We start from the raw sequence: 24,839 nt of genomic DNA on the forward strand, positions 1-24,839 counted from the left end.
CAACTGATGGAACTTTGCCTCGATTTGTGATCGTGAAATAAACCCCTTCCTCCCTAAGCTGTTTGTTGTTTATCCCAGCAACGTGAAGGAGATGGCAAGTGTTAAAATAGCCCTTCATTTACAAACCAAGATGCAGGAGTAAATAATGACTTGAGTTATATACAGGAGCTTATGGTCACATGAGATACCAATAAAATGTTCAGTGTAATGAATTATGTCGTACCTTTTCATTCTTTGCTTCAGTGTCTAGTTCCGCTATTTTAGCCCATTTCTGCCAAAAATTAGGATCATCTAAGGAAATATCTGTTCTGTTTCCTGAAGCCACAAAGCTAGCCTGTGAAGGAGACAAAAGTCAATAAACTGCTTGAACACAGTACAACAAGTGTGTTAATTTCCAATGTATCACAAACTTAACTATATCATCTGTCAAAATTTAAACCCTACCAGTATGTCCAAAATGAGAAGGTGAAATTGCAAAGCTATTTTTTTAACCTTTATTTTAAAGATTAGGTGAGAAAATTACAATTTCAACCTTTTTTTTTTTTTTTTTTTTTTTTTTTTTTTTTTTTTAGGCACAGTGAAGGAAAACAATTCCTAAAGACAACAGCAATTTAGCAGTGTGCCAGTGTCTATGGAAAAGGACCCCAGGCTGGCCCTGAATTTGCAATCCTTCTGCCTCACTAGCTTTCGGATTCTGACAGCTATGAGTACAGGTATGAAGTTTCACACCCAGATTGAAAGAGTTCTTTCATTTTGTTCTTTTTTTTAAGAGGATCTCGCTATATAGCCCAGTCCAGGCTGGTCTAGAACTTGACATCCTTGGTCTTACACATGCTAGCACAACAGGCATCCAATCCCCAAGCCCAGCTAAAACAGTTAACTTTAAGATTATTTTGTTTCTATTTATTTATTTGACAGACAGAGAAAGAATGGGCACGCCAGGGCCTCTAGCCACTTCCAACAAACTCCAGATGCATGTGCCCCCTTGTGTATCTGGCTAACATGGGATCTGGGGAATCAAACCCAGGTCCTTTGGCTTTTCAGGCAAGCATCTTAATTGCTAAGCCATCCCTTAAAAGATTTTTTTTTTTAAAGTATTATTCTTTCTCTCCTATAGTGATCAAATGTCTGCTTTAAAACTGATTCTGGGTTAGCATGTGGCAAACAGACAAGAGGCAGATCACTTGTTCTATCCCTGCAGAGTAAACAATGTCCTATTGAACAAGTCTCACATAAGCCACCAAGCAGGATATTGACTTTAACAGATCACCAAGCTCCCATGGGATTAACAGAGCCTGCAGTCAGGTCAACCCAAGAGTAATATGCGATGTTCTAAGCCCAGCGATCTCGGCAACAGAAGAGCTAGGAGCTGGGATATTGTGTGAAACCTCTTTCATACAAAATGAAAATACCTTCTTGAGCGTGAGGAATGGAGTGTTCATTGGCAGTCACTCTCTGACAGTGACCAAGGAAAGCTCTCTAAGGGAACTGATGACCACTCAAGGGTTCTGGAGCAGTCCTTGTGAAGAGTAGACAGAGCAAAGTGCAAACCAGCGCCTACCTGCCAGCTCTCAAAGGCTGCATATTTGTCATTTATAGAACCCGACTCATGATTTGAACTCTCTTTAGACTTGTATATCTTCTGAGAATCATATAGCTTAGATGAGCATGTAGAAAAATGTCAAGGAACTGCATTTGTAGAAATTGATGCCTCACTACTGAGGGTAAAAGAATGAACTTTTCTCTCCTACCCAGAAGACGACATTGGAGAGAAGGTTCTGTACCTTGGCAAAAGTGGACCCTTTCCCCTCAGACTGGATGGTGATGGTGTGGGTTCTTCTCTGTAGAATCTGGTCTATGTCTTCTTCACAGAACTTGGAGCCTTCATCTTCCTCATCCATTAAGGCTCCATAAGCACCTTTCCGCAGCAAATCCTCCACCTCCATTTTTGATAGCTGCTGTACCTAAACAGGTCACCAAAGGCTACTTACGACATGGGACATGCACAGGAGAAACAGCCTCAGATGTGGCCTTGAGGATTCACCTCACCTTACTGCTCCTCTACTAATTGCGAACATCAGAGAAAGAAGCCTGGTAAAGGTGCCCTGACTCCTCTCTAGGGAGGCTGTGCAGACAGTTCTCTACAGGGAACATGGAATGAGGTCTAACACATCAGCTAAAGGCCTAACCTTCCTCAGACATTTGTTACTGTCTAATGTCATAAGCCACTGAAACTTTGCACTGTTGGAGAGGGTATACTTGATATCTTTGTTGCTTCCCCCCATTTTGATTTCATCCTGTATCTTTAAAAATCTCCAGATGTACCAAACGATTTATTCATTATTAATAAATACATTTGTATTGGAAATGATGTCACTCCTTAACTAAAAAAAGATCCCGTGCCAAGTGAGATCTTTTCAACTGCTTGTTGAAAACAGGAAATAAGAGTTCAAAACACCCTTTTCTGGTTCTAATTAGGAATCTGGTTCTGTTTATATCAATCACAAGAGGGAATTCCATGACTCCCAGGATGGGTAACTTGAGAACTGTACTGAGCAACACATGTGTCACTAGGGGGATTCAGAACATCTGGATGAAGGCTGATCCCTCTGCCCAGGGACCAAGGAAACACACTGCTGCATTTGCTTACTTTGCACTTCAGTCTATTAACTAGAAGAAGCTTAGTAGCAACTTTTGCCATTCTCCACCTTAAGACAGATTTTGATTTCTTACTTACTCATTCACTTATCGTATTTTTATTTTATTTTATTCAGGACAGGGTGTCATGCACTCAGGCTAGCACTGAACTCCTTCGGAAGCTAGAGCTGGCCTTGAACTCCTAATCCTCTCTGATCTTTCTGCTTCCACCTCCCAAGTGCTGTGATTATAAGCATGTGACACCATTGCAGGCTACGGAAAAAGAACAACAACAACAACAACAAAAAACAACCCCAAAACGAAACTGAACTGTCACACTTCAAACTTATTCACTTGTTAAGCACTGACCCCCGTGTACTGAACATCTTCAGGATGTTGTGCATTTCTGGGGCCATGGGGAACGCAAACAAAATCAATCGTATCATGCCATCAAGAACTCAAAGTCTGGGGTTTGAGAGGAGGCATGGTAACGTGCGCACACTTAGTACTAGTGAGTGTTCAATCTACCGGCCCTGACGCGCATGGCTAAGGTGCCACTGCATGTTGGGCAGCTCTACCACATAACTGCGCCTGTAAGCTTTCTTTATCCATTTAGAAAAGGCAGTGTCCTCACCCCAGATTACCCTCTGCCACTGGCAATCCAACAGTGATGTGGGGATTGACTTGAAATGGTCCAAGTGGACCCAGAGGGGTCTGGGCTGTGTGACAATCTCCTTGCTGTTCAGGGCAGGGACATCATACTCACCCCATTGGTGCTGCCCTTCCGGTTGATGTCTTGAAGAACAGCCTTGTCCAGGCCCAGCTTCAGGCTGGCTTTGTCAAACATTTCCCGCTCATAGGAGTTCCGAGTGATTAGGCGATACACCTTCACAGCTTTGCTCTGGCCTATGCGGTGACATCGAGCCTGAGCCTGGAAAGAAGGGTCATGCACCATGTCACCCTGTGTACATATAGTAACAGTCCCAGGCACTGAAGTGCTTCCGCAGCATGTGGAGAAGTGGTCAGCTCTGCTGTGTGTCATGAAGTTGGTTTCAGAACAGAGTTCCTCTAAGTGTCAGATGCCAGATTTGAAGGCCTCTCCCTTCTTCACCCATACTCACTAACTACTGTGTGTTGGGGCAAAGCAATGAGAGGGCAAGATGCTCTGCCCTCCTTAGCTTGTGCGGGGGGCTCATTCTCAGGATGCTGCTCTGCCCCTGGGAAGTGGACTCAGGACTGGCAGCACCACTGCTCTATGTTTAAATGCTGCTGGCTAATTTGGGGGCTGGAGTGGCGGCTCAGTTAGTAAGGTGCTTGCTTGCCTTGTAAGGATGAGGAGCTGAGCTCGATCCCTAGTAGCCGTGCTGGGCATGGTGGCACATGCCTGTAGTCCCAGCGCTGGGAAGACAGAGCAACAAGAGTCCTTGGACCTCAGTGGCCAGCCAGTCTGGCCTAACTGGTGAGCTCCAGGCCAAATGACCCCCTTTGAGATGAATGGTACTCCCAAGGAACACCATCCAAGATTGTCCTCTGGCCTCTATAACACACATGTGCAAACACCATCTGTTCACCTACACATGCCTACGCACTATATAAACATCCAAAAAAAAAAAAAAGAAAAAAGAAAAAGAAAAAGAAAAGAAAGAAACAACAAGGAAAGAAAATTTGAAGCACAGACAAGAACAGAGAATAGCACCATGAGCTCTTGTGGAGAACCTTGTTTTCTACCATACGTCCACTCTCCAGAATGGTGAGGAGGCAAAACCCTTGACATCAGAGTGCTGCTCATCCCTCTTAGTTCAACATATATTCTTATGATTAGCTTGTAAAACATGTCATAGTATCATCGATCCACTTGAAAAATATCCACCCCCCCCACCGGATTGAACCTAAAGGCCTCACACATGCTAGGTAAGAGCTCTACCTCTGAGCCATATTCTCCACCCCAAGCTGTTCTTAGCTAATCCGTGTTCCCACCTCTCTGCTTATCCCAAATTCTACGTTTGTTTGGATAAAGAGCCAAATAAAGCCCATACTTCATACTCAGCTGATGTTTCAAGAGTTTCTGTCTCTGACACTGGATTCCCCGCCTTCAACTGCTATCCCTACCCAACCCCCAATGCAACTCATTTGCTAAGGGGAAAACGGCTTCCAGCCTGCTGGCTGACGACACATGCTGTCACTGAACGGCGCTTCTGGTCCTCACATTCCCTCTACACTAGGAGTTAACGTGTGACACTTGGAAATGGGCTAGCACCTTGGTTTTAGCATGGTATTTCTCGAATCCTCAAATTCCATCAAATGGCATATGCTTATCTGCTTGCTTCTTGTGGAAATGATGCTCACGGACTGGATCCATTACTTTAGTGAGGGGTTATAATCCCCTTAATTATTTTCTTGGTTACTCTGATATACTGTTGACGTAAAAACTGTCATCTAATGTAACTAAAGAAAAACTTTTATTAACTATTAAAAAATTGTGTGTGCATATTCGTGTACGTGCACACGTGTTGTAAGTGTAGACACGTGCATCACGGCACATGTGTGGTCACAGGACAACCTTTGTGTAGGTCTCACCATTCTACCTCATTGGAGGCAGGGCTTCTCTCTCTGGATTCTTGCCATGCTGTTTTCTTTTTTTTTTTTTTTCCTGTGTTCTCCACAGCTTCCAGGAAATTCTGTCTCTGCCTCCGATTTCACCATCAGCATGCTGGGATTGCAGAAGCCTGCCAACTCCTCCCAGCTTTTTATGTGGGGTTTAGGAATTGAACTCAAGCACCTCAGCTTGAACAGTGGTGAAAGTGCTTACCCACGGGGCCATCTCTATCCCGTATTATCATTGTTAATATATATATATGTGTGTGTGTATGTATGTATGTATGTATGTATGTATCATTGTTTATATATATATATATATATATAATATAATGTATATATAATGTGTGTATGTATGTATGTATGTATTTGCAAGTAGAGATAGGGAGAAAAGAGACAGAGAGAAGGGGCACCACTGGGGCCTCCAGTCGCTGCACATGAAATCTAGATGAAGGCACCACTTTGTGCATTGGGCTTGGCATGGGTGCTGAGGAAGCAAACCTGGGTCGTAAGGCTTTGCAGGCGTGTGTCTTAACCGCTGAGCTATCACTCCAGCCCTGCTTCTCGTAACTTTTTAGAGAGTACAGCAAGTCGAGTACTCGATGTAGTTATGTCTCACCACATCACAACTATTGTCCTGACTGCTATTCGGATAGCAGAAGACCTGCAGGAGCCTTTTTAGGTTGGCTTCTGAGATCCTTTGATATGATCTAGTTGATTATGCAAAGAGACACACGCTGCAGTGTTAGAATGGATTTGGAGGTTATCACTATGAATTCACAGGCAGAGGTACGTGTGTCCACATACATGTAATAAGGACCCAGGGAAATGGGGGTGTGCCTCTTTGCCTGGATGTTGTACCAAAGACCAATAATCTTCAACAGCTCCTTTGTTTCCAACGTGCTCCATACTAACTGGAAAGTTCCTATGTGAAACTAGATTCAGCAATGCCTCCTCCCCACAAGGAGCCCTGGTTTCTTTTAGCAAGAATTGCTTTCCCTGAGTACGCAGACAGAAGTATCACTGACATGGAGGGGGAGGGGTGGCCACACTCCCTGTATGAGACTCCTGGAGGCCCAAGTTCTTCTCACTTTAGATAGAGGTGGTTCACAGTGGTGAGGACATGGCCCTGGCTTTGCAGCAAAACAGTGGCCAAGCCTGCTTGGAGCCCCAAGCTCTGTCCCTGTGCCCTGGTCTCATTGGGGTCCCAAGGTCCAGAATAGGCTGTCTGAAGCAAGCTGGTGTGACAGTGATGTAAAAGCCCAGGCTCAGTGAAAGGGGATGATGAGTCTAAGCACAGACTCCAAGTCTTCCTATCAAGAATTTTCCAGAACAAGAACGCCCCAACCTCTGCCCTACTCACATCTTCCCCAGCTCAGTGTCTGTCACACTGTGCTAAAGAGGTATAAGGACTGAGGAATCCTCTGAGCACCAGGACTGAAGAGGGGCCCCTTTGTGTTGTATGTGGGGCGGGAGGAGGCAAGCACAGAAAGGGCCACAGCAGAACCCAGAGGAGTTCAGATCTGAGGCTGACCGGGGGTCTGTGGCTTAGGCTAAGGTCACATGGACCACTGTGGTACAATAATGTTCTCTGCTCAGTTTATCTTGGTGATCAAAGTCTGTGTATCTTGAATTACCAAGTTGTTCTCAGGGTGGAAGGAAAGGCAGAACTTATTCTCTACTCTCACTTCTCAAACCCAGCAATGGCAATCCCTTCCTGGGAAGCCCAGGCTCTGCTGAGTAAGACACATGTGGCTAGCTGACAGGAAGGCGTGTGCAAGCCCGCTAGGCACTAGCCGCAGCACAGACAGCTCTCGGTGCACAGCCGGCCCAGAGCAAAGGGCTTCACGGCGTGAGAACAGTTCATCTGTCCTCTTTCTGGCTGGGCTGCCGGGCCAATGGCGAAGAAACAATCCAGCTACAGGCAGCAGAAAGAAGACAGTACTTACAGACAATTGCGTCTTCGAGGAGTGTGTACTCCTGCAACTTTGATTGCTTTTAAAGGTTTGTTCAATGGGTAAATAAAGGAAGTGCCATGTGTGTTGTGTGTGTAATCTAAGACCATGTACATATATATGACAAAAATATATCATTAATGTATACTGATATTTTTATTTTAAAAACATTTGAGAGCCAGGAGTGGTGGTGCACACCTTTAATCCCACCACTTGGAAGACAGAGGTAGGAGGATCACCATGAGCTGGAGGCCACCCTGAGACTACATAGTAAATTCCAGGTTAGCCTGGGCTAGAGGGAGACCCTACCTCAAAAAAAACAAAAAGTATAAAAACGTTTGAGTGCTAGGAATGCAGCTCAGTGATAGAGCATTTGTCTAGCATTAGGGAAGCCCTGGGTTCAATCCCTAGCACTGTAATAACTAAACATCGACGTTAGGTTTATTTTTATTTTTGTTATGTGTACAGTACAGACACATGTGGATGCAGATGCATGTGCCATGTGTAAATGTGTGCTGAGGCCTGAGTGAAGAGTCTCTCACTGAACCTGGAGCTAATACGTTTAGTCAGATGGGCTGGCCAGGTAGCCGTAGCAATCCTATCTCTGCTCCACCCAGGGTTACAAGCATGTGTGGTCATGCCTAGCTTTGCATTTCTTTAAAAAAAATTATTTATTTATTTGAGAGAAAGAGGAAGGGAGGGAGGGAGAAAGGAAGTGGGGAGGGGGAGAGAATAGGTATACCAGGGCCTCTAGTCACTGCAACCCAACTCCAGACACATGCACCACCTTGTGCATCTGGCTTTATGTGGATACTGGGGAACTGAGCCCTGGTCCTTAGGCTTTGTAGGCAAGCGCCTTAACCACTTAGCCATCTCTTCACACCTTAACTTTTTTTGCATATGCATGTGTAGTATGTATGGTGTGGTGTAGGTACACGTGCGTGCAGACCAGAAGGGAAATCTGGGCACCCCTATCACTCATCAGCAGATTTCCTTGAGACTTGGCCTCTTATCCGAACCCAGAGCTGCAGTTTTTATGATCCTCACAGTTCTCAGTCTCTGCTCCCCAAAGACTGGAATCACAGGCATGTGTGACCCCAACTGTTTACATGAGTGTCAGAGAACTGAATTCAGCCTCTTTATTTTTTATTTATTTTTATGCACCATTTGTCTATCTGGCTTTATAAGCAAGCACCTTTAATCGCTGAGCCATCTCCCCAGCACCCATGCTCAGCTTTTTATGTGAGCTCTGGGTGAAACTCTGGTCTCTGGGCATACATGGTAAGCATTCTTCCCTGCCGAACCATCTCTGCAGCCCCATACTTGTATTTCTTTTTAATGATACTAAAAAGTTCAGTTGTCAAACATTTAACATCACTACCCATCTGATTTCTATCATGTCTGGCAGGCTAACCCAGGCTCAGGACACAGTGCTGTGGAACTAACTCATGGAAGACGTCATCACTGAAAACAATGTCAGGCTTCTCCTTCCACCCACTACTGGGGTCAGAGATTCTAGTACTCACAGCTAAATCACAACGGTTTCAAGATATATTTGAGAGGAGGTCTCTTACATGAGGTTGGTAGAGTTAGCAATTTTAAAAATATTTTATTTATTTATTTATGAGAGAGAAAGAAAGAAAGAAAGAAGGAAGGAAAGAAAGAAGGAAAGAAAAAGAGAGAGAGGGAGAGAGTAGGCACACCAGGGCCTCTAGCCACTGCATACAGACTCCAGACACATGTGCTCCCTTGTGCATCTGGCTTACGTGGGTCCTGAGGAATCGAACCTGGGTCCTTAGGCTTCGCAGGCAAATGCCATAACCGTTAAGCCATTTCCCCAGTCCCAACAGCAATTTTATTTTATTTTTACTTATTTATTTGAGAGAGACAGAGTCAGACAAAGGGACAGAGAAAGAGAGAGACAGAGATTGGGTGTGCCAGGGCATCTAGCCACTGCAAATGAATTCCAGATACATGTGCCATCTTGTGCATCTGGCTTATGTGGGTCCTGGGGAATTGAACCTAGGTCCATTGGCTTTGTAGGCAAGTGCCATAACTGCTAAGCCATCTCTCCAGCCTGAGTTAGCAATTTTGAAATGATGCTCTGTGTAATCCAGAATTGAACAAATAAGTAAATATTCTGAGGTAATCAGAACAAGGGCTTTAACTCTTAGAGAAAGAAGTTACAAATATGGCAAGGATGAAAATCAGAATAATTCTACAGTGTGAGCATGGAGGGACAAGTATTACCTCATGGTGACAAATATGTTATAGATGCGTGCACAGATATGAACGTATGGATATAGAAAGATATTTGCGCATATGTACATATTCACACATACACAAGGTACTTAAAGACCTATACAAATGCATGCATGCTATGTATACATGCGCATGTGCATTTGTTTCCCGATGTATTTCCAACTATGTCCACTTAACAAGCCTAGAAGCAATGCTACCCCCTGAACAAGCATACCTGACTCTCAGATCTTGGCTTCTAAATGCCATCGTCCAGGTGACAGAGCTGTGGAGTGTCAGAGAAATGGCTAAGTGTACGTAGAACTGAAGTAAACAAGGGCAGGATAAGCTTGAAACACATTATCATGCCCAGTGTAGCATACTCAACGCACTATGGGCATCTATCAAATTCAAATAAAAATTCAAATTCCATTTGAACCAGACATGGTGGCACATGCCTATAATCCCAGCTACTGAGGAGGCTGAGGCAGGAGTCTGAACTACAGAGGAAGTTCAAGATTGGCCTTATCAACTTAGTGAGATCCTATCTTAAAATATAAATTAAAAAGGAAGCCAGGCTTGGTGGCACATGTCTTTAATCCCAGGACTCAAGAGGGAAGAATGCAGAGGTAGAAGGATCACCAAGAGTTTGATGCCACTTTGAGATTACATAGTGAATTCCAGGTAGGCCTGGGCTAGAGCAAGTCCCTACCTCCAACGAACGAATGAACCAACGAATGAATGAACAGAATTAAAAAGCACTGGAGTTGTAGCTCAGTAGCAAAGGGTTCAGTGTAGCAAAGCTACTCTCAGGCCAGAGTCACAAAACAAATGAAAAGAAACATTTGAAACCTCTAAGAGATTCTCACTGGCTAAGTACAGGACTATCCAAACACCAAAGTAAAGACACTCATGGATTACAACCCACTGAGCAACCACAACCAAAGAACTCAATATGTCAGAGAGAAAGGGTAAACTCTTCTCTTACAGTAGAATGTGACTAATGAAAATGTAACAGTAAATGAGAGAGTTAGAAAATTGTTACTTTATAACCAATGTAGTGATGACTGACTCAGAAAAAGATAACTGAAGAAGCTAAAACCAATGGCTGAAACTGATAAGAAATGGGGCGGGGGGGGAGGCAGGGGGGAAGGTATCGTCTCAATGCATTTCTCTAAACTATAAACTTCAAAGGAAGAACTGGTCTGTAGTAGGGCAGCGCACTCCATGAACATGGAGACCATCAGAAGGGGAGCCCTGCGCTCCTGCTGGCTTGACATGTGGGGAGGGACGCATGGATTCAGCAGGAGCGCCAAGTCTGAACTCAATCCTGGGAAACACAAACAACACAAACCAAGAACTATGAACACAAAGTCGGTCCTTACTCAGCAACAACCTCAAGGTCATCAACGAAAAAGGCAGAGGAAGTGATGGGGTTACAGGCAGCTAAGACAATGGTCAATTCTGGATTGGCTACGGGACTGGAAGGGTAACTAAAAAACAATAAGAAAAAGTGAAATTATATCATTTGAATATGGCTTAGAGGATAAGAGAACTAATGAAAATTATTTCCCAATTCTGAGAAATGAACTACAGTTATTCATGACAAAGAAATAAGAGATTAAACTACTTTGGGGATAAAATGATACAATACCTCTAACATTTGAAAATGAAATGTATATATCACAGAGAGAAAAGAAAAAGAGACTAAGATGAGTGAAATGAGGGAAAAAATGATGAAGTACATTGGGACCAAAAGTAAACCTAGTTGGTGAAATTTGAATAAGACTGATGCAAAACAGAATTATATAAAAATAAAAATTCCTTTCTGAGAGTTGTGCTGTCTATTCAAACACTCATTTTTCTTTTTTCTTTTGAATTTTAAAATCTGACTTTCTAACCTGGCATAGTGGTTCATGGTCATAACCCCAGCATTTGAGAGGCAGAGGCAGGAGACAAGGAGTTCAAAGCCAGGAATATTTGTTAAAGGCAAGTACCATTGATGGAAGTTAACATTAATGGAGAAAATATGATGAGAAACAGTGTCTGTCAGGCGTTAAGACACCAAACGAATTCTAAAAAGTATGAAATAATTATTTTGTAGTTGAGAAGCCTATCAGATGCCACCTTAACCAAGTTGCAGACGATCCACTTTGCACCTCTGGGAGGACGCACCGGAGAGCGGACGGCATCGCTCCCACGACATCACTGCTCCAAATGCACCACCTTAAATCTTTTTATTTTAAGGCCTTCAAAAATTATTTATTTATTAATTAGTTTATGAGAGACAGAGAGAGAGAGAGAGAGAGAGAGAAAGAGGCAGATATGGACAGAATGGGTGCACCCGGACCTCTAGCCACTGTAAACAAACTCCAGCCATGTGTGCCACTTTGTACACCTGGCTTACATGGGTCCTAGGGAATTGAACCTGGGTCCTTAGGCTTGGCAGGCAAGTGCCTTAACCTTTAAGCCATCTCTCCAGCCTCTTAAAAGCTTTTTTTCAAAAAATATTTTATTTATTTATTTGTAACCAGAGAGAGAGAGAGAGACAGAGACAGACATAGAGAATGGGTGCACCAGGACCTCTAGCCGCTGAAAGAATTCCAAATGCATTGGCCTCTTTGTGCATCTGGCTTTAAGTGGGTACTAGGGAACTGAACCTGGGTCTTTAGGCTCTGCAGGTGAGCCTTAACCACAGACTCATCTCTCCATCCCCATAACCTTAAATCTAAGAACATAATAGGCAGATATACTGAGTGGCATTCTATAGAACATGTCAGTACCTTCTGAGGTGTCGAAGTAATTAAAGTGAGGAAAGACAAAGGAGCTGCCTCAGGCTGGAGCTAGAATACAACTTCCTCTGGGTGGAGGTTGTAATTGTTAAATGGACAGTGACATCCTGGACCAGAAAAAAATCACTTGTGGGAAACTGAGGGAATACAAGTAAAGTGTCTAGATTAGTTAACTATACTGCAACAATGTTAATTTCCTGTCTCCAATAATTAACTATGTTTATTATATAAGATGCTAACACTATAGGAAGTTGGGTGTTGGAACTAAGCACATTTTATGACTTTAAAAAGCTCGAACAACTGCCAGGCTTGGTGGTCAACACCTTTAATCTCAGCCTGCGGGAGGCAGAGGTAGGAGGATCACTGTGAGTTCAAGGTCATCCTGGGACTGCAGAATGAGTGCCAGATCAGCCAGGGATAGAGTGAGACCCTATGTTGGGGATAAAAAAAAAAGCTCAAAATTAACTTTTATTATAAGGTACACTCAGATGATTGTATAGCAGTATACCGAGTTATCCCTCATGTTTTTCAGAGCTAAATAGACTATAGCTTGCTTAGTTTTCTACTGCAAAACAATTAAACTGTTTAATCTGTGCTAGGCTATCAAACTTAGTTGCTAGACTATCTTTCAGAATCCTTAGTGGTATCAAGTCTCTGTTCCTGGGAGATTTAGTGGATGAATAAAGCGAATACATCAAGGTAAACACTGTGACTTATGGGACCTGGCAGCAGTGAAACAGTATTTGGCACCTTTGATTTTTTTCCTGGCTCGTATGTAGTTGAGCACAGGTAAGAGTCAATGCCACAAACAGCTGAATGACATCAGGAGATAAACAATGCTCCTCCAAGACAACTTACCTGGAATGATAACAGGACAAGTAACGCTTTTAAATAACGGGTCCTTTTACCGTCAAATCTCAAGGCGCTTCTGTTTGTGCGCGTGAGTGTGCACGCGCATGCACAGGTCCTGTGTGTGCACATGCACAGGTCAGAAACTAACCTTGGGTGTTGTTACTAAGGCATCATCCATTTCTTTTTTTTGAGACTGAGTCTCTCACTGGCCTGCAACGTGCCAAGTAGGCTACACTGCCAGTCCAGCGTGCCCCCAGCGATGTATCTATCTCCATCTCCTAAGCCCTAGAATTACAAATGTGTGCCATCATTTTTTTTTTTTGAGGCAAGCCCAACAGACTGCCTTTTGTTCATGCAAGAGAGAGACACACAGAGAGAACTGGCATGTCAGGGCCTCCAGCCACTGCAATCAACCTCCAGATGCTTGTGCCACCTAGTGGGCATTTGTAACCTTGTGCGCTTACATCACTGTGCATCTGGCTTACGTGGGACCTGGAGTGCAGAGACAAACATGAGTCCATAGGTTTTGCAGGCAAGTGCATTAACTGCTAAGCCATCTTTTCAGCCCCCCAACTTTTTCTGGATGTGGGTTCTGGGTCATGAACTCAAGTCCTTATGTTTAAAGGCAGGCACTTTACTGATTGAGCTATGTCCTCAATCTTCAGTGCATTTGTTTTCCTAATCAGAAAACCCACATATGCAAGCACACATGTGTGCAGTCAAGAAACATTCAGAACTAGGAGAGCCACTACAGCCAGGTCCAAATGGGGTGTGTCAGCTAGCGTGTAAACATGGGGCCTGTGGAACTGCTGGGCAGTGGTGCTACGGGCCACCCGGAGGGAAAGCACGGGGCTCTACTCTCTCCTGCATGGTTTGTAGGCTCACAGTTTGCTCTTTACTTTTTGATACATTCAAGGTGAATCAAGGCCAAATGTAACGGGAAGAGAGGTAATGTGGCTTAGCTACCTAGCACTGATGTGTTTTAAAATGCCTCTGGCATTCAATTTATTACCATCAATCCCAGGTTCAAAACTTTGCAAAATATACCACTTTTTTTAAAAACAAATGTGTGAACATAAAATGAATGGTACACACACACACACACACACACACACACACACACTTAACGGACAGGCTTGGTGGCTTACACATACAATTCCAGCACTCAGGAGGCTAAAGCAGGATTGCAAGTTCAAAGCCAGCCAGGAGTCTTTTATCAGCTCCATATATTTTTAAAAAGTATATTTTTAAGACACTAGTTTTTCCAGGTGTAGTGGGCATACCTTTAATCCCAGAACTTGGGAGGCTGAGGAAGAAGGATCATTGTGAGTTCAAGGTCAGCTTGGGCTTGAGTGAGACGCTGCCTCAAAAAAAAAAAAAAAAAAAAAAAAAAAAAAAATCCAAAACCAAATAAACCCCAAATTAGTTTGAAGTATATTCATTCCTTAATGAAAACCTGCATACTCACAAAGGTTAAAAAAAATTCAGGGCTGAGGAGATGACTCAGTGGTTAAAGACCGCTGCAAAGCTTGCTGGCTTGGGTCAAGCTCCTCGGCCATCCACGTAAAACTGTAGCATCTGTTTGCAGCGTTAGCAGAGCCCACCTTCCCCAGTCACCATGAAAATAAGTAAATCTTAAGTATCCTATGGACATGGATAACGGTGAACCCAGAAGCCATGTTATTGGGGTGGGATAATTCCCAGTGAGTTGTTGGCCATGTAGGTCCCTGATGTCCCCAAAACATTACAGGCCATTGTCATGGCTCTTGTTTTCCCACCATAACTGGATGGTAATATCCTATTGTGGAAGACTCCACATGCTTGGACTGCAGACCACCAAGAAATCAAGCTGGAGCTGAGCTGGAAACCTCCTCCCTATCGACTGGATGTCCGAGGGCTGGAAAGAGCTATGCTGCAGGCAGCATTGTGGAAGAAAGCCATTAACTGTGGTGAACAGTAGGGAACCCTGCAAGCCTTCCAGATTGGCCAGCCAGGCCCAATGTGCCAACCAGTGTCATAATGGCATGTCTGTTATGGGAGGAACCAACTGCTCTTTAACTGGACCAAAGGCCTGCTCCATGGGAGGGAATACATGCCTGGTCCTGAAAGCTTATGGCTGGAGAGGTCACGAGCCTTAGGGGAGTAACACCTGCTGTTTGACTAAATACACGTATTATGCTCACTCAGCTGACCTTTAAGCACTTTTTATGTTTATATCCATATATTAATCCTACTTTTACTTTTGGTTAGAGAGGCTTCTCTTTTCAGATGGTGTTGATCACTGGGATGACTCAAAACTCACAAAAGTGCTGAGAAGTGACATGCTTCAAGTTTCAGGGTCCATTGCGGAAGAGGTGGCAGACACAATGTAAGAGACAAAAGAAGCAGAAGAATGCTTATGATGCCATCTTCCAGACATAGAGGCCTTGACATTCATGACCTCACAGTGGCTAATTACTGTGCTGCCCTGCCTCCTTGAACCCCAGGGAACGCATGCCTCAAGGTGCAAAAAGTGGCCAGAGAACAGGAGATGGGTTTTGTGGAGACAGAATAGAGGAAGGTGCCTGTGGTTTCTTGAAGTAAACAGTAAGACTGGTTTCCTTCTAAGAAAAAGGAAGAAAGCATTTTTCATTTCTCTTTTTACTTCTCAGGCTGTGGCCACCATTTATGAAGCTCGGGCGATAGCCCCATTCAATGCTGCTGTCTGGGGCTGGACGACAGCGTGTGTCTCCCAAAGGGTACGGGAAAAGCCAAGCCAGAACCTTGAATATCTGATGATAACACAATCTCCCTAAGAAACAATCTCCCTTTGGTAGTAGAGACAAAACAATTATTACTGTTGAGAGTTATAATAATAATTTAAATCTCTTCGCTTACTCCCAATTAGGATCCAGTTCCCAGTCATGAATGAACTCATGCATTTCTGTGGAAACGGTGGGAGGCTTGGGGGAGGGAGAGTGAACTGTGCCGACAGTAGACACTGTGGGAACAGTCCCACTTCCGAAGCTTGTTTGCAAGAGAAAGAATAGATTTTTTTTTACCCCCCTCTTCAGAGTGACTTACCTTGCTGATGAAATATGGGATAAAGTGTGAGTTTGTATAGACTCACCCCCCCCACCCCCACAATCTATGCACACAGGAGTTCTCTCTGCCATTAGTAGGTTTACAGGGCAGTTTCTGGTCTACAGATGGCTATCAATCTATCTGGATGGGTAACCTGGGGTGAGGGTGTGTGTGTACAGGAGCCTTACGAAGCCTATTTCTGGCTACAGGTCCAGCTACAGTCTTAAACTGCCTTCATGTTTTACTACAGCTAATGCTCGGACCAACCCTCCACTGCAGTCCTGGCTATTTTTGAATATATTCACAACTGGGTGTGGAAGGATAGGATTTATTGGATGACTCAGAGTCTAACAAGACAAAGAAAGCATGCCATTCAATACCAGACTGAGGCAGGAGAATTAGTTCAGGCTAGTCTGGGCTAAATGGTGACATACTTTTCACAGCAAATAAAACCAACCACCAACCAACTTCACACACATATACACAGATACACCAAATCTTAAACCTCTAATTCTATCCATGACACACACATGCACACATAGTTCATCAAGACTGAGTGGCCGTATGCTAACAGCATTGAAGAGCATGATGGTTCAGTGACCTTCCTGTGTATAGTCTATTTAGCTCTGAAAAACAATGAGGGATAGCTCCATATACTGCAATACAATCATCTGCGTGTAAATTATATAAATAATGGTTAATTTTGAGGATGTTTGTGTACTTTTAGCTCCATTCCCAGAGAATGGAGCTCTGTTCTCTAGCCACAGAAGCTGGGGTCTACAGACTGGCCAGAGAGACTTGGCTTGGCCCAAGCTAATCAGGGGCATGTGCAGGTATCCCTGAGGTGAGGACTGGAACGAGCCCTTTACTCTTCTGCCTCCCAGCTAGCAGGCTGATTCACAATGTGCTCACATCACATACTGGCCCCAAGACAACAGGCTCAGCCGGTCATGGATGAGAAACTCTGAAATCCTATGTCAAAATAAACCTTCCCTCTTTTGAGGATAACTATCTTGGGTATTTTGTTTCATTGACATACAGACTCAGGCCCACTCTGCCTGAGTCCCAGTCTTGAAGACTCTCATCTTTTCCATGTCTTGAGAATGTACCCACTCAATTGGCAACGTTTATCTATCACCTAGCCTTATGCTTCTGATTTCCCTGTGGGCGCGTTCAGCTAACCCAACAAGGCTGCAAAGTGGCCACTCAACTTTGCGTTCCTGTCCTATCACTGCCCGGGTACTGCGCTGCCATTGCGTAAGCATCACAGAACAGCACAGAACTTTACACGGCATGTCTGGAGCGCTCACATCTAGGAGTGATCTGCATTCAGATGAAACTATCGAAAAATAGGTGGTGGGGAAAAAAGCAGTATGTTCTTAGTCTCTAATCCAGGGTTTTTTTGTTTGTTTGTTTGTTTGTTTTCTTAGCTGCTGGGGGTTGAACCCAGGGCCTTGTGCATACTAGGCTAGGCCCATCAATCTATATCCCCAAGTCCTAATTAGGTTCTGGATAAGAAAGCTCATCAAGCATCAGCCTTTTCTTATAATTTTAATGCTAGGTACATTATTCCTTTAAAAACTATCTTTAGCAACTTATCTTTGATTCAATTATCCCTTCACCAGGAGAAAGAATTCATGCTGAGCTATTTATAACCACTATTTTTCTTCAAAGTTAGATACTGAACACAAGGCCATGCAAGTTGCTTTATAATAACTTACTACATTTATATTGTACAATATTTCCCTGAGTTTTAGTTAACCATCATTAATTTCATAATTTAAAGAACTGGTCTTCAACAAGTAGACTTTTTTCTTCAAACAAATGATTACTTAGGGATGGAGAGATGGCTTTGCAGTTGAGATGCTTGCCTGCAAAGCCTAAGGACTGAGGTTCTATTCTCCAGTACCCATGTAAGCCAGATGCATTTGTTGTCTGTTAGTTTGGTCAAAACAGGAAAACAGAATCTATACAGCCCCTTACCTGGCACATGTAGAGTGAGTAGAGAGCAAGCAGGCTAGTAAGCACTGTGGTGCTTTCCCATCTCCTTGATTTAACTCGTTCACTACCAATGACATGTGACCAAACAAACTAGAGGAAAATGCCAGATACCTAGGTTTGATGACAATAGTAGTAGTTCTGTTCTGTATTTTGAGACTACCACTGTCTGATACCACATGACTTAAAGTAAAAAAGAAAGAACCACTGTGGGAGTAGTGGGAAGAGCCAACACCTACTTTTCCTTCTGTTTCTGCCCCGAACAAGGCCCTAAGGCTGACACCACAGCAGGGAACACAGCAGACAATCTATAGCCAAGCCAGACCCTGCGGCGATCTGCGGTTTGGGGAAGCTGAGATAGAGAACAATCATCCTAATGGTTACCTGCAAGTCATTCTGTGGGTTCCAGTCAGAATCAAATATGATGCAGGTATCAGCAGCCGTGAGATTGATCCCCAGGCCTCCTGCTCTGGTGCACAGAAGAAAGACAAAGCGGTCTGAGTCTGGCTTACAGAACCGGTCGATGGCTGCCTGGCGCAGGTTTCCCCGTACTCGCCCATCAATTCGCTCATAGGTGTATCTGAGGGGACCCAAATGAATGAAAGCCCAGGCGTTAATTATGGTTCAAAGAAGAGCAAACAATCAGGAAGCTGCTGTCCAGTGGCCTCAAATCTCTCTCTTCTAAATTTGGACCAAATGACAACAGTCTCAAAGGAATCCCACCTTCCCACCCCCTACAGAAGAAGCAGGGCAGACACTTAAAACGGCATTGCAGAATGCCCCTCCCCCACCTACGAAACAGAAAACAAAACAAAAAGCTGGACATAAATTGCAAAGGACTACAAGAATTACAAACACAAAATATTGACCCCCATATTGATCTTCATTCAATAAGTTGTCCAAATATAATTCCACTCTTGAAAACTTCTCAGTTCATACTTGCAGAGAATCTAACCCTAAGACTTTTCCTAGCAGGAAAAGCAATACGAGTGTCAGCTGTTGACTTGAAGTTGGCAGTGCTCTTAAGAGGGGTCCAGAGTTCACCTCATTCTCCAGCTCTCGTGGTGTGATGTGGTAAACACTACTGCCAGGCGTGGGCTGCTCGTTCACCCCACCAGCTCCTCAGAGCCCTAGCGATGCACATAGCAAAACCTCCATGTGTATAGAGATGAGTCGCAGGAAAGGTTTCCAAGATGTGCTGGCGACAGGGAGACCAAAGGCCACCAAGAGGACTATAGAGGGAGGAAGGAAAGTGGAGTATCAAGAAGGCGGCACCTATGTGGACAGGTAAGAGATGAACTGGAGAGCATGGTGGGGGCAAAGGGTAGGGGGATAAAGGTCAGGAAATGAACCTTACTATGGAGACATGCTGCTACTGTCCATTAAAACAAAACAGAAGGACCCTTTATAGTGGACAGTATTATTATTACTATTTTTTTTTTTAAAGAAGATATTCTTTTTTTTAAAATTATTTATTTATTTGAGAGCGACAGACACAGAGAGAAAGACAGATAGAGGGAGAGAGAGAATGGGCGCGCCAGGGCTTCCAGCCTCTGCAAACGAACTCCAGATGCGTGCGCCCCCTTGTGCATCTGGCTAACGTGGGACCTGGGGAACTGAGCCTCGAACCGGGGTCCTTAGGCTTCACAGGCAAGCGCTTAACCGCTAAGCCATCTCTCCAGCCCTGGACAGTATTATTTACAGTAGAGATCAAGTCCTCACAGAAGTAAGATTAAATAGCAATCATCTTACCTCACTCATAAATGAATTAACAAGAAGCATACTACTATGGCCCCAAATTTGATATTCAAAAACTGGCTAGTAAGGCTGAAGTATGAGAACCCTCTGAGAAAAACAAGCTATCCTAAACCCAGCCATAGCCAAGACCATGAATCTTTATTTTTTTTTTTTCCCCTATAGCTCATAATTTGGAAAAGCCGATTTCTAAAACTTAGAAAACTAATTGATAAGAATATAAAGACAGACATTCTGGGGTAGATGAGATTTGACGATGGAACCCTAATTCCACTAAGAAAGGGAAGAGCCATAGAAAGAATCCAAACAAGGAAATGCACACGAAGAATCCTGACCAATTCCGGCTTACAGCAAAGACAGAAACCTGAAGACACCACCTCCCTCTGAAAAAGTCACCAGACAACCATGCCTGGAAGTATGGGTATGTTCCTTGTTACTACCTTCTCTCTCTCTCTCTCTCCCCCCTTCTCCCCCCCTCCTCTTTAAAGTTTGTCTAGGCAGGGTCTCACTCTAGCCCAGGATGACCTGGAATTCACTCTGTATTCTCAGGGTGGCCTCAAACTTTCAGCCACCTCCTACCTCTGCTTCCCGTGTGCTGGGACTAAAGAAGTGTGCCACGATGCCTGGCTTTCTTTTCTTTTCTCTTTCTTCCTTAATAGAGCTATATGAGAATACAGTGTAACACAGGAGCAAATGACATGGGAAGTAGTGATAGGATTATCACAAACAGAAAGATGGAGTTCTAAAACGAAGACCCAGGGCTAGAGTGTGACCTCTGGAGACACCATCTGTAGCCACTGCAACACGGAGGACATTCCTCAGTGGCTGCCGTGGACCAGACACTGCAGCAATGCTTGACGGCTGTCACCTCACTGAATTCTCACCACAGTCCTATGAGGTCATTTCTATTATCAACCCCATTTCACACTTGGGTAAATCTATAGCGTAACAAGTTTGCTTAAAAACTGAAAAGAGGAATTAAAGATAAATTAGGGACGCTGGTAAAAGTGTAGAAACTTGTAACTCTCAAGTGGAAGTAGAGTCAGAAAGTCTACCTAGGGACCAAGATGGATTTGACGGATTCACGCTCCAAGAACTTGTAGTGGGTGATGATGTGATGGAGGAGGAGCGCGGGCTCTGGAGTGAGGAAACAGATCTGCTATTTCACGAAGCAGGAGCCCTCTTTCCCCACGTGCCAGCCAGCCACTGATGCTGCAGAAACAAACGGCTGGCTGCGCTGTGCCAGGACATGCCTGGGCATCAGAAATGAGCCTGAGGCCTACGTAACTGGTGCAGCGTTTGGGGAAAAAGGAATCAGTGAATAGTGGCTGATGATATAACTAAAGTATCATCTAGGGGAAAAAATGACCATAAAATTAGATAGATGCCTTGTTAGCTCTGATGTGACCGCTTTAAGAAATGAAATATGTGCCGAATAGCTGAAATGATCATGCTTTCTTCTGTGAATTGCTTAGTGTTTAAGGAGGGCTCCCAAAGAACATAACTCCTTTAAATCATTTCTTACCCTCCCCTCATTCTGAGCCAGATCTTTTGATGATCTCACCCCCGTATGAGTCTGGCATGGAACTAAAGTGGGAATGAAACCAGCCTCACAGCTGGAGAGGCAAAGCTGAGAACAAAGCAAGCCTGGGGGCACGCACGCCTGAATGAAGACATCAGACCCCTGAACAGGTCCACACCCAACTGCAGCTCAGCAACCAGCCTCTGTGACAACTGTATTCTGATTGAGATCCTAGGGATTAATGTGGCTCATCAAACTGTAATTCTAAGAAACTGTCAAAATTTTTAGAACAAGAAGCAAGACATACTTTGACAAAACCCCTCAGGGACTAGCTAGGGATTGGGGGAGAGTGACACATTTCTGGCACAAGAACTGTTGACCTCAGGAGGCCAGAAGGGAAATGAATAATTTTCCTGTCTCATGCAATAACAAGCTGGAAAATACACACATCCACTGGGGGAGGGAGGGGAAGAGGGGAGGGAAAATATGAATGTAAAACATGTCATTGATCACATACACAACTATCATATTCATGTTCAGGATGAAATTCAACAACGGGCAAACAGAACTGATAGCATGACACTTACTCGGGCTATGGTGTTTCACTGCCCATGATGCCAACAGAAGACTCAGCACAGGCGCTCCACATTTACTGACTATATATTGTGTACATAAGGGCCAGAGGAGATGCAGAGTAGCATGTTCTTCGGTTTCATAGATGTCAATCGTACTCCACTTAATGTGAAGGCCAATAAAAATCCCACCACATGGATGTATGTCTATATGGATGTATGGCTATATAGATATGTAAATGTTGATATGTATATGCATACATTTTTCTGGCATTAGTGTCTGGAGTGGTCATAGACAGATTTAAAAAATAATTATGAAGTTCCTCTGAAATAATATATGAGCAAAATAACACATGCATTCATGAGAAAATTGGAGAAAATATACACACATTCAGCATTTATGTCTCAGTATATTTTATGAATAGTATTTTGTATGAATGTGCTGTGTATGGAGGGAAGATGGCCTATTTTATTAAATAGAAAATCAGATATACTTGAAAAGAAAATAAATCTCCACTACTATCATTTCCAAAATAAAAAGAATAAAGACTGAAACAAACAAGCTAAAGAATCCAGGTAAGGATTATCAATTAACATATTTACTCAATTCACCAACCTTCCCAAACCTCTAGAAAAACGTTAATGACAGGCATAATAACCCTTTCCCCCAGATAAATTCACAAACAAAACAGAAGTGGTAACTCTCACGAAGCTAAGTCCTCCCTGCCCCGCCCCACCCCCAGCAGGGCCTCACTCTAGCCTAAGCTGACCTAGAATTCGCTCTGTAGCCCATGCTGGCCTCATCTTCCCATGTGCTGAGGATAATGGCATCAACCACCACCTTCAGCTTGCATTCTGGCAGATAGAAAGCATGCCAAGGGGTACGTGATTTGAAAAAAAGCTGAGTCTCAGGCAAGACCCAGCCTAACTTAACCCTGAGCACATTTGGTATCAAATGCTGGTGGAAGCAAGCCATTCCTGGGTGGGCATGTGCAGTCTCAAGTCTCAGGCAGGGAACTATTTTTTGAAGTGTCAATCTGCTATCAGGTCACTAATTCTAGCCCTGAAGAGGGCAACATGAAGGATCTGGATTCTCTCTATTCTGGGAGAAATTAACCAGCTCACAGTGACAGACAATAAATATTGAGACACTCTACTCTTTCTCACACTTCCCCACAATCATCTCATAGCACAAAGTTCCATCTTCTAGGTAGGACAGAGGAAGAGAAACGAGATCTGGAAATATTGATACTAAAGGATTTCCAATTACATGTTACAGCCAGGTAGCCAGGCTCACAGACAATAAGCTCCACATCAATAAGTCCAGTCTAAGCTCCACTGACATATTCAGAGCTTCCAGTCAGCAGGGCCCACCATCCAAGGGCCAAGGCCACCAGGCATCCAAGAAGAGACCCTCCTCTGAAACAGAGAAGCCTTGCTTCTGTGATGGAGAGGCATGGCCCTGATACATCAACCCTCCATCAATGTAATACAAAGTCTGGGCAGACTGCAAAACCAGAATCAAACAAAAGCAAAACAAATTAGAGAATAATCAAACAAAGAAACCTCCTTAAGGGTACGGGAGAGGAACAGAACTCCCAGAGAGGAGGCACATTTGTGCAAGTAGAGAGGTGACTATGATTCACAGAAGGGCACTAAGGTAAGTGGCCCAGTCAACTGTGGGTGCCTGAGTGAAGGTCTGTAGAACCAGAGCATGCAGGGATGGGCTATCTCTGTTTGACCCAGCCTCGGCTCACAGCAGAGCGTGCACAGCAGAGCGTGACGCGGGTTGTAAACTGTCGGAACTGAGAGTGGAGTTGCCGAGTTAACCGCCTCCAGATAACATTTTTAGAGCACTGTAAGAGAACCCTGAATCTACAACATAGTGTCCACAATAGCATATGAAGAAACAGGAAAATGTGTGCCGTTCTCAAGAGAAGGAGAAGTAACAGATGCCAAATCTACGATGCTGTGATTCAGACAAAAATTTTAAAGCCATATGCTCAGCGCAGGAATGTAAGTAATGAAGAATAAGAAATCTCAGCAGAAAAACAAACTAGCAAGTTAAACGAATTTCAGAACTAAAAGCAAGACAATTCCTAAAGCCGTGTTGTTGGGCTGACAAACATGAAAGGAGGGACAGAAGCCGGTAAGGTGCACACGTCACAGCGAGATACGGCAGAACCAGGAGAAAAGCCTTTCAACCTGTGGGATATCAGCTAACGGCCAAACACACAGGAAATTGGAATCTCACGAAGAAGGGTGGGGGGTGGGGGAGAGGAAAGGAGGAAGGAAGGCGCACCAGTCTAAAATTTACCAAATGTTTTCACATTGAACAAAATCAAGAGTGCGAATGAACTCCAAGCAAAATGGATTCCAAATATGGTCAAAATGTTGAAAAACATTAATGAAACAAAATCTTAGAAGTAATTAGAGCAAACCAACACATTAAAGACATGGGAAAGATGACCTGGAAGACTGGTAGAGCTTTCCAAGAGAGCACAGTGCAGGAACGTTTAAAAAGTGCTCAGAGGAAGGAGGTCGGCCTGGAGTTCTAATATTAGAAGAGTTGGAAACAAAGGAAAGAAATACAACTGGGAGAAAAAACAGACTTATAAAAAATATGTCATGATTAAATTCAGAAAGATAAAACATTGCACACCTGTGAAACACCTGGTGCTATGAAAAGTGAGAAATTAAAAACAATTACAGAAAAAACATCCTATGGCTCAAGTTAGAAGACAAAGGAATTCTAGAAAAAGGTAAAGCACAAAGTAATCAGACAGAAAATGGCGAAAAGGGGAACTTGGTGGTCAGTGAAAAAGTCTGACATACAAGTACTGAGATTTCTTCAAAGAAA

The 24,839-nt window shown here is 43.7% G+C and overlaps 1 protein-coding gene across 3 annotated transcripts in view; it reads right to left on the reverse strand.

The window, feature by feature from the left end:
* Chd6 (chromodomain helicase DNA binding protein 6) overlaps positions 1-24,839 on the reverse strand; it is a 199,330-nt gene that overhangs the window by 52,131 nt on the left and 122,360 nt on the right. For all 3 annotated transcript variants that reach the window (XM_045156931.1, XM_045156929.1, XM_045156930.1), the window contains exons 17-20: positions 18,515-18,710; positions 3,404-3,568; positions 1,785-1,964; positions 224-334 (exon numbers count right to left, since the gene is read on the reverse strand). In XM_045156931.1, the coding sequence (XP_045012866.1) occupies positions 224-334; positions 1,785-1,964; positions 3,404-3,568; positions 18,515-18,710 (652 nt within the window). The remainder of the gene's footprint in view (positions 1-223; positions 335-1,784; positions 1,965-3,403; positions 3,569-18,514; positions 18,711-24,839) is intronic.

This window comes from Jaculus jaculus, chromosome 8 (genome assembly GCF_020740685.1).
Source record: "Jaculus jaculus isolate mJacJac1 chromosome 8, mJacJac1.mat.Y.cur, whole genome shotgun sequence".
Taxonomy (NCBI): domain Eukaryota; kingdom Metazoa; phylum Chordata; class Mammalia; order Rodentia; family Dipodidae; genus Jaculus; species Jaculus jaculus.